The 10864-nt window shown below is 32.4% G+C and overlaps 1 protein-coding gene across 4 annotated transcripts in view; it reads right to left on the minus strand.

The window, feature by feature from the left end:
• Positions 1 to 9382, minus strand: part of LOC148596981 (uncharacterized) — a 34552-nt gene extending 25170 nt beyond the window's left edge. For all 4 annotated transcript variants that reach the window (XM_088563584.1, XM_088563583.1, XM_088563581.1 and 1 more), the window contains exons 1-8: positions 9220 to 9382; positions 8212 to 8334; positions 5348 to 5482; positions 4513 to 4641; positions 2991 to 3098; positions 1835 to 1972; positions 1292 to 1432; positions 556 to 699 (exon numbers count right to left, since the gene is read on the minus strand). In XM_088563584.1, the coding sequence (XP_088419710.1) occupies positions 556 to 699; positions 1292 to 1432; positions 1835 to 1972; positions 2991 to 3098; positions 4513 to 4641; positions 5348 to 5482; positions 8212 to 8334; positions 9220 to 9277 (976 nt within the window). In that variant the 5' untranslated portion in view covers positions 9278 to 9382. The remainder of the gene's footprint in view (positions 1 to 555; positions 700 to 1291; positions 1433 to 1834; positions 1973 to 2990; positions 3099 to 4512; positions 4642 to 5347; positions 5483 to 8211; positions 8335 to 9219) is intronic.
• Positions 9383 to 10864: the final 1482 nt, after the last annotated feature.

A 10864-nucleotide genomic window follows, 5' to 3' on the forward strand; every position in this document is an offset into this window, starting at 1 on the left:
CTATTTAGTCGCCTTATACGACAAGCTTAGCGCTGCTGCAGGCCTATTCTTTTAACACCCGGACCTGCACGGGGCTCGTATATTTTGACAATGCTTACATGTATTCATATGATATATGATGATAATTATAAACTTAGCAAATAATAAAAGAAATAGATATCAACTGTCAGAAATATCAAAGAAACATTAATTTTGTAGAAGTTTTTTTGAAGATAGATGGATGTATACAAAAAGTGCGTCATCTTTTAAGGATATTACAAAACTCCTAAGGGAAATAACTCTGTACAAATCAGCAAAACGTTTATATCTAATGACATTCTGATATCAACCTTAAAGGATCTTAGTGATCATAAGTTTTACATCCTTTATCAAAGTAAATAATTCAAACGAGCGAAATAAATTTTAGAGAAGATGTCAGATCTCCCTTAAATGGAAGTCATGGCGGTGTGAATTTTATTTTATGACACAGACTATTACATAATATAAAGCAAATATTCATGTATTTTGAACGGAAATAAGCATGCGTACAATCAAAATTTGCATACTTGTACTTACCTTGCTCGACTATTGCACAGTTTTCACCGAGGTATTTTTCTGAGGGGCAATCACAATAGTACCCATGTGTAGTGCTGCTACATTGTACACACACTCCACCGTTTTTACACGGATTGGGATCGCAAACATCAACTACTTCTTTTGCTGTAATGAGTTGAGAGAATAAATTAAATATAATGGCATTTTTTCTGTCTTTGTTTTTGTTTTTATTTCTTTGCTTTATTTGATTTTGTTTTGCTTTGCTTTGCTTTCAAACGTTACACGATGTCATCTTGTCTGTCTGGTTTTTTTGTTTTTTTTTAAGGAAAGAGGGAGTGGATTTCAAATTTCTGTTAGCACCGAAAACATCAAAACTTCGGATTCAGGCACTTTGAAAAAAGAGGGGTTTCAAAGAAAAAAGGGGATGCTAGGATATTATTTGCCATTTTTGTCAATTTTATATAAGGACATTTTTTTCAAATGGAACGAGGATGCCAACCCCCTCTATCCTCCAAAAGATTAAAGAGGAAAGAATTGAAATCATCAATTTACATTTTAGGCAACAGCTTTAGACTGAATAACATTCTGTTGATTACGATAGAACCTTTGTTCCCTTGATTACTCTATTGTATACCCAAGAGATAAATTAGGGGAACCAAGATTCTTGCTTGATTTTGTATTTACAAATCTGTCAAAAATATGTGTTGATGAAATATTTCAGCTGTAATAACTTCACTGATGAATAAGTTAATCTTACCTATTTCACAAAGTGCACCTTCGTAACCAGAAGTACAGTCACACCCATATCTATTGACTGGAGCAAACAGCGGAATAGCTGGCATTGGAACACAAGTACCGCCATTTTGACAATTGTGGTTATGGCATAAATCTTGACTTTCTAGTACGGAAAATGATAGAGGTAATATACATGTACTTTTTGCACTAAAAATTGTAGCAGAGTGTGGAACAAACTTTAGGTACAAAAATGCGTCGAAGCTCCACAAGGTCAATAGCATTAGAATGTTCGTGACGATTGTAATTAATTGAAGAAATATATCACAAAATTTTGTTTTTGATTGAAGAAATATGTAACAAAACTCATTGAATTATTTTCTCCAGTATTGAACATTTAAATGCAGTTGGTATTTACTGTCTAAAACGTGCAGATTCCAATTACAATCTTTATACTGCATTAACATATACCACTACTAAGATTCAGGCACACAGACGGACAGACAAATAAAACAATGCATACCTGTGCCGTTTTTAGTTGTTCGAATTGTTAAAAAAATGAGCTTACCTATGACTGGGTAGGTACAGAGATATCCACATCCGGTAGAGCAGCACATTTTGCCTGATGTACAGTCGTTATTTGAGGAGCATTCTTGTACACACGGATTTCCAGTTGATGGTACAATGCTTGGACAGACACCGACCTCTAGAAAGTTTTTTTTTTAAAGTTTAACCATCACAAGTACTGAAAGTTAACTTTAAATTGTCTTTTTATGTGAACTTATCAAAATAATTTTATTAAGTTTCATCATCTTAGAAACAGCAATAGAAATTGACCTCGTACAAGACACATTCTAAATTGTAGCAATTTTGGGTATATATAAGATATGAACGTATGTAGTAAGTAAGGGGAAACCAGGTGTACTCTCCCAATTCTGTTCACCTATACATGTCTGCACTGATCTACTCAATTATTGTAGTACATTCATAACTATATTAGACCAATAAAACAACTATATTTTCTTTAATAATTTAACTTTACCTGAATATGGCTGTAATATTGCTGGCGGGGCGTTAAACTCCAACAATCAATCAATCATTTAATAATTTTACATGTACATTGTACGCACAATGTATGATCCGGCGGTCAAGACAGACAATTGTTTTATACAGCCATGGCGGAACAAAATGTTTAAGTAATAATCCATATGAGACTCAGTCACTGCGTATTATACAAGTAATTCATGATGTATAGGAAAATTCACACAATAAACAATGCTGTTTCGGTCTACATAGGATAAATATTTTAACATTACGATAGTCCTTACTTTATCCACATTTATATGTTTGAGAAATAAAAAAAATATTGTTTTCCCATTAAAATCAACCAAATCAAAGGAAATCAAGAACCATAAGTCTTACACAGTACACGGTCTTCATGTGCAACAACCTATACTCTACGTCATTTCAGACCCATTCGATTTAATCATAATTTTCTTCACCCGTTCTTTTAACTGAGTTGTCTTTCCTTTTACCTATTCTGCATTTTTACAATCAATAAAGTACGTTGTTGCGATGTACATGTACGGCTTTTTTTGTTTTTGTTTTTGTGTTTGTTTCTGTTTTCCGAGGGGTGTGCACGATACACTCCAGGTCCACATTTTTATAGACTATTATTCAAACATATGACCAATCCATTCACGACAGGTATTGGTTTAAGTTACCTGCACAGTCTGGTCCATATCGACCATCTGCACAACGACATCGATAATCGTATCCATTGGTTTCACACACCTGACCACTTCCACATGGATTTCCAGAACAAGGGCTCGCTGTAGGTGCATACATTAAACTAAGTTTGTCATATTATAAATGAGTAGATAAGGATGTTCGCTGTTCTGTTTAAAAAAAACAAGGATCTCAGATAGTTGTGAAAACTTTTAAAATCTTTCAAGCTAGAACAATATAAGTAGAAAAATAATTGTTCAATGAGCTCCTTGTTTAGATATCATAAGCATAGCATTTTTGGCGGGAATGGATTTTTCTTGAATTTCAATAGGTTTTATCTTAGTAGGTTTATTCATCAAGACCAGCAGAAATTAAAAGGATTGATTTTCATAAAAAAAAACAACTTTTCAAATGGCGTTTTAAGATGCGTTTAATGAGATTGTGAACTGGGAGTTTTGGCAAAAATGAATATGCTACATGTACATGTACGAAATGGATAAACCAAAGGAGTTAGAAAATCTTACAAAAAGATTGCTAAACATGAGCAGCGATCATTTTCAAAAATCTTATAAAGTCTTAAATCTTTTACCCATATTAAATATTGTCAGGCTATTCCAGTTATCACTCCCTTGAACCTCATGGCGAACCTACATGTACATGTAAGTCACACGCATGGTCCTTCATACCACTCCTACCCGGGTTAAGCATAATTGTTTTCTCATTTTACCAGTTAAAAAGAGCAAAAAAGCACAAATACATTTTTTTTTAACTTCTTCGGCGGTTACAAAAGGTGCCTTACAAATAGTTTAACGGCCATTGGATTATGCATATTGACAAATTACTGTTTAAGTAACTTGACTTTTTATCGGCGAGTGTTTCTAGGAAAGCAGAGGGTGTTACCCTACCGGTGCTCCCAGTTTTTAGTGGAGTCCGAGGTGCTCATTTGTTTTCGTTGCTTTGTGTGTGTGGTTTTAGTTACTTTATGTTCTTTGTTGTGTATGTATGTTTTATATGTCTGGTCTTTGTCCCTGGATTGTAATTCTTTTGATTACCCCTAGAATCTTGGTTCCCTTGATTACTCTTGGTAAACTGAGCATCATCAAATACAAACAATCAGAACAGGCAAAATTTGCGTTTACATTTCACACCCTACAAATTTGTTTAGCTAATTTTCATAAAACAAATAAGAGAAGGGGTGTTTATTTGAACGAACTTTTACTCTAACAAGGCGGATCAAGGTATTCATAAATGTAATGAAAAGGGGGGTGGTCGCCACAACCAATTGAATATCCATAGTATCATGCCTTAAATGTATAATAGACCCTTTTGTGGTAATTAAGGTGATGACCCCGATCAATACATGTACATGTATATACTTCCGCAAGGTATGACTTGGGTAGAACAAAAGAATTTTCCTCGCGGAAGTGTATATTGAGCATGCCCCACGAATGCACATCGACTATCCTGTTTCGCAAATAGGGGTTTATTGTAGATGGATATATTCTTAATAATACTTACATTCGCACTTTAAGCCATAATACTTGTCAGTATAACAAATACAGACATATTGATTTGGGTAATGTTTGTCTACTACACAATATCCATGGACGCAAGGATTGGGGTCACATGGGTTGTTATCGCCACCATCTTAAAAAAAATAATAAATGACAAATATACCCCAGTCAATCATATATATACACCGTTTAGAAGTTAGATCAATTGAATATTATATAATTTACACTTATCATCTCTTAAATATATTTCCCTTATAAGAGCACTCTCAAGGTTATTTTTTATAGGTACTTATCTTTTGCCTAATAGTTACTACAAGAAGCAGTGCATCTCATATATATATTTTATACTTTCGGCATAAACATAAACAGACAAAGCACAAGAAATTGTTTATCAGTTTAAACGTACAGTTTTAAATTCATAAAGTTACAGGGCCGTATATACGTCAAAATGTACTTTCTCCTTTGCAAAAAAATGGCATATTGATTAAATATACATCATGAAAAAATGGCATTACTATCGACTTCAAATTCGGAAAATGATCTGACTTTAAAATTTGTAATCGGGTGAATTTTTCAATCTGGAACGTCTTTACATTGGATGTAGCAAAATCATAGGAAATACAACAAATGTCAAATCTAAAAGTTGTTTCAAACAATCTGTCACTGTGTTAACTTTAAAACAAAACACATAGTAATGTGGTAGTTTTCCAATTATGGAGGAATTAATATTATAAATACTCGGAACACGTCGGACTTCATATAGTTTGATAAGACTATATCAGGTGAATGTCTTCTGTCTAGGTTCCAAGTCATCCGGCCAGGTTTCTGACAGTACTTACATTCACAAGTTAATCCGCTATATCCTTTGGGACATGCGCATTCGTATGAATCTTCTGGCCAACCGTCAGATTTTAGAAGATTGTAACAAACCCCACCATTTTGACAAGGTTTATATTCACATGGCATCTTTATATCTGTAAATTAGAAATCACATTAAAAGTAATAAAAATTCATCTATAGTCTGTTCTTAATATCTTTTCAAAAAACTTGCATGTACCTGTATTTCTAGGTGGCATATACATGTCTGCAGATACGTTTGTTATGAGTTATTAGAATAAATAAACAAAGTTTATTGTGAAAATAAGAACAGCAAAGTAAAATATTGAATTTGCAAACAAAATAAGGCAAGTTTGGTATTTATAAGAGTTGTGTCCCTTACCCTAGGTCTACCTCCTTAAACGAACACTTTGAGCGTCCGTGTATGGTGAATTTCTACGCACTCTGGGAGCATTCGCTTAAGGAGGTAGACCTAGGGTAAAGAACACGACTCTTACAAATCATTGGAACGTTTGTATTCAGCATTTGACATTAATCTCATGTAAGCATCAAAGTAACTTGGACTGATTTCATTCTGCTTCAAAGAAAAGCATGAAAGGCATTTGTGAAATTGAATATGATACAAACATATCACTGATTTCAAGAGTAACGTCCCTTACCCTACCTCCTTAAACGCACGATAGAAGTGTTCGTTTATCGTGACTTTGGTGAGCGTTATACCGTGTTTTTAGTTATTATGCGTATGGGAAGCCTAAACGTCTCAATGAGAATATGAATAAAATTGAAATAAAAGGCATAAGTTAAAATGAAAAAGATACAGGACCAAACATATGGTGAAAAATAAAAAAAAAATAATAGTGAAAATATCAATAACGGCGGAAAGTTGAAAATTTGGTCTCAGCTTTCTAAACAATTTAGTCTTTCTTATGATATACGTGTTCAGTGATATTTAAATAGCAACAATTATTACATTCCGTATTTAATAGTTTATATTTAGACTGTGTATTTCTGACACACTAAAATTTGTTATGTTGCTCGTTTGACGTTTTGATTACAAGTAAAATTGCACCGATGGCGTTGGCTGTTAACACTCACTAAAACTTTCGCAAAATTATTAAAATCAGGAAGAGTCCTGATTGTACAAATAGCTATTAGTTATTTGCCTAACTTTGTTCATCGTTAAATAAAGACACTTTTATACATATAAAAACTGGTGATACTTGACTCGACCATATTAAATATATACCAAAATATTTGTTTTAAAATCAAAATGGAAAGTAACTGGGTGGGAAACTCGATCAATTTCTACATAGAAATATAATTAAACAATTATGTCAATTTTGGTTTTTTTTTTATTTTAAGAGTTTCGTGAAACATGATCGTGATATCGAATGCATTGAGAAGCCATAATTGTATAGAACTGTTTTATAAGTAGGAAAAATGTATGAAATGAGCCAGAATAGAAGACCCCCATAAAGCCAACCAAGTTCGTTATCCACCTTCCTCCAACATCTGTTCTCAAATCACTAGCAGTACCTGCCTCGTGAGAAAGTTGACAAATCTTAAATTATCGCTCTTTACATGAATTGTGGTTAGGCATTCTGTTAACATCATGTACAAAAATACATGTAAGTGATTCCGGGCCTTAAATTAGTACATGTATGATCATTGTAACTTTAATGTACAAGCACAAAGCCTTACTGATCTGCATTTATTAAATTTAGAAGATTTCCATAAAGTACAACTGTCTAGTCAAACCTCTCCTTAGAACAAGATAAACATCAGTAATCGAAAAATAGAAGTTTTGAAATGACGTGAATTTACATTTCAGGGTCGATTAGAAGTGTCAGTTTGTACAAATTTGTGAATTAATCATGGGTTTGATCAGACTTAACAATGAATTATTACTGAATCAATAACAAAACTATTTGTTTTGTTATCCCTGCATCTGTAAGGGAGGTGTGAGGTGATTTTACAAAGACTAATATTTATATTTTGCAAATACTGAGCATATCCAAAACACATATGAAAAAGGGGGTGGGGTCCGATCTAGAAAAAGTATCAGGATATCCTTATTTTTATTTCTGGTCGTTTTGTTTTGTTTTGTTTTTGTTTTTGTTTCTGTGGTTTTTTTTAATATTATTTATTTTATTTTATTTTATTTTATTTTGCGGGGAGGGGGTGTTTAGAACTGAGACCGTTATCAAACAAATTCAAGCTTCCAACCCATTGAATTCTCCTGCAACCGCTAGAGCAAAATAATTTAACAATACTCTTTTTTTAAATTTCGCGTACTTTTAGTCAATTTCAATTATTTAGAAATCACAAATTCCTTCTGAATTAAAAGGAAAAGCGCATTTATATGCTTAAAACAAAATAGTGCAAAATACTCTGTTATCATGTCCCGAATCTCGGGTCGTTTCTGTCCAGCGTGTTTTATTTTTCTATTTTCTCTGTCATAGCAGTAACATAAAAATTAAGTTATCTCATTATTTTTTCACTTAAAACAATCTAAAACAACGCTCATCAATTATTGGAATGAAGAAAAAAAATAATAAACGAAATGCCTCCCTCCCAGTCGGGACAACTCAGCCTTTCCCGTTACACTGTAAAAACCTCATGTGCTTGAATGTATCCGGAAGTTGTCCAATCCGATTTTTAGAATTTTAAAATTACAGCTAAACTGGTTAAAATTGTCTCCGTTGCTTTTTAGGCTCATCTACAAATAATATAGTTTGAAAGGTAATTGTATCTAACTGAAAATAGTAGCGCCACTAGGGAAGTGGAATTTCTTTGATACGGGTATCGCTACAATCCTGGCATTTAACTTTAGAAGAAATTGTCCTTTATTTTTTACAGATCTTACCAGTACAGACGGTTCCGGTGTAAGGATCTGGACAGGTACAGACATAAGGCTTAGGAGGGTAATATGTCAATTCACAAACACCGCCATGATAACACGGATTGGGATCACAGGGATTAGAAATACCTGGAAGAACAAACATTTACCTGATATCAATGTGTCCAATTTAAATGTACATGTACAGTACATGTACAAAATAAAAAAGAATAACGATAATATAAATACGGCAAATTTTGGTTTGCAATACACGAGTTTATATCCGTAATAGTACCTAGGAAATTAAAAAATTCAAGATTTAAAACTGAATTGTTTAAAAAAAGTAATAAAAACAAAAAAATATCGAGTAATTAATTAAATAAATAAATAAACAAATTAGTTTTATTTAGAGTTGGCATGGTGAATGACACACAATCAAGCTCTTTTGTGCCTTTGACCGAAGGTAAATCCAGCACCGATACGTTCTATCAGACTAGTATGTCAAATTTGTATACATGTATCCTTGATATCCTTATCAAAACTAAATGTTAGACTTAATTTTAGATGTATTAAGGCATATAAAATTTACGAATTTCTAAAATCTTCCGATCAATTTTCAGTATAATAAAAATTGTAATTAAAACAACGTTTTCTTATATCAAGGTATAGATTTTAATAATAAAATAAATAACAAAAGACGAAAAAGCAAAGAGAAAATAAAATCAAAATAAAACACTGAATGACGGGAAAAAATCTTTCACGCTGCATTTCATGTAGCTCAAAACTATGATACATGTACTATTCAGGATAAATAAAAACTCGACAAATCATTGAAACTATTTTAAGAACGCGACCAAGTGATTCTTAGGAAACAGACTGACTGATACATTTTTTAATTCTATATTTACGTCAATATTTCTGCCTTTCACATTTAGCAATGCTCATAAAGAAAAATGCTTTGCACTTTATCAGAATAGAAATAAAAGACTTTTACTAAACCTCTCCTTAGAAATAAATTTTCTTCCATGAACTTACTTCCACATTCTATAAATCCGACAAATGTAACAACTAGGATTAAGTTAACGGGTAACATCTCTGTGTCGCCGTAAATCTTCGAAACTTTCTTTCAATACTCGTGATACTGGATTCGAAATTTGGTGCTTATATGTGCAAAACGAATGTTACGTAAATGGGATGTATTTTATAAAATCAACTAATATTTATGGTTTTCTTTCTCGTTAGAAGGAAATTGAACTTTTAAATGAAGCATAAGTTTTGCTAGATAAAAAGTCATAACTTTGTTTTTGTATGGGTTTGTTTCATTTAAAGAGCATAAACTTTTACATATGTGAAGTAAAGTGAATTTTGATGTGGTACAATTGAAACATACACGTCTTTGAAGGATTGTATAGAAAACGCCTTTTATCGAAATTCAATTTAGATATACCCACAAATGTTACCAGATCGCCATAAAAATGTCTTAATGATTACCATCAAATAAGAATGAGTCTGCACTTATGAATAAAGCAAATTGAAATGAAACGGTCATTTTGATATTATACCGTAGTTGTACGTAGTTACATGGTAGCGTTCGTGGAGGCCACGCCCACAAAGTGGCGTCAATAATTGATTAGAGAAGCAATCTTAAAAGCATCAAAGAACTCGACCTTGGTTCTGTTCTGTCTTTTATATCTTTATTTAAAGCACTGTAGAATATGAATCGTCACAATTGTGCTTTCAGAAACCGGTTAAGGCCATCAATCGATATATCCCGGCAAAAGGTACATTCGTACGTACATGTATACATGCGCATAGTGATTATACATTCAATCTCTGCAAAAGTGATCTTTATTAGCCAGTTTGCCACATGGCTTCTGTAAACTTGTTCAATCATTTTCTTGATTTGAGTTGATTGACAATTAAGGGTGGTCCACGGCGCTCCAGACCATCCATTACGAAATCTTAATTTGGAAAGCGTCCTTTTTAAACACAGCTAAACAAGCATAAAAGTTATATTAAAATGTTATAAATGAAACATAAGGGGGTTCAAAAATTTTAAAATGAAAACATAAGTTATGCATAGGAATGGGATAATTGACAAAACAACTCCTCAAGAATTTTTTTATTTTTTTTTTATTTATTTTTATTTATTTATTTATTTTTTTTGCAGAAGATGCATTTTACTAATTTTTTATTACAAAATCTATAAAAAATAATATCTTGACAAATCATTCAGCATTATCTTCATAACGTAAAAATGGAAAACGGTAGTTAAAATGTAAAATGTAAGTAAAAAAAAAAAGTATGTATATATTGTCCTTATACCCACCCTCATTAAATAGCTTCTTCCTTACATTAAGCAGACGACATAGGTTTTCTGTCGTTTAACCACATTTATACAGGGTTCTTCAAAATGACTGCCTTACTAAAGAATGACAAAAAAGCGATTCAAAACAATTGTGGTAGAAAGAAAGATATCCTAACTTTATCAAATACGTAAGAATTGGAATGAAAAAATGTGGAATCTTGACTTTCAATGTTAAATGTATGTAGGAAACAAAACCTACTTAATGAAATCATTGTTGAAAAAATGTATACACATGTATACAAATGTATATTGGGAATACATTAAATCGACACTTTGCAAGAGTAATCGTTCTTAAATATGTTTAATTTGGTT

The sequence above is a fragment of the Perna viridis genome, chromosome 15 (genome assembly GCF_037379345.1).
Source record: "Perna viridis isolate PV_CMFRI_1.1 ecotype Kerala chromosome 15, ASM3737934v1, whole genome shotgun sequence".
In the NCBI taxonomy this organism is placed as follows: Eukaryota; Metazoa; Mollusca; class Bivalvia; order Mytilida; family Mytilidae; genus Perna; species Perna viridis.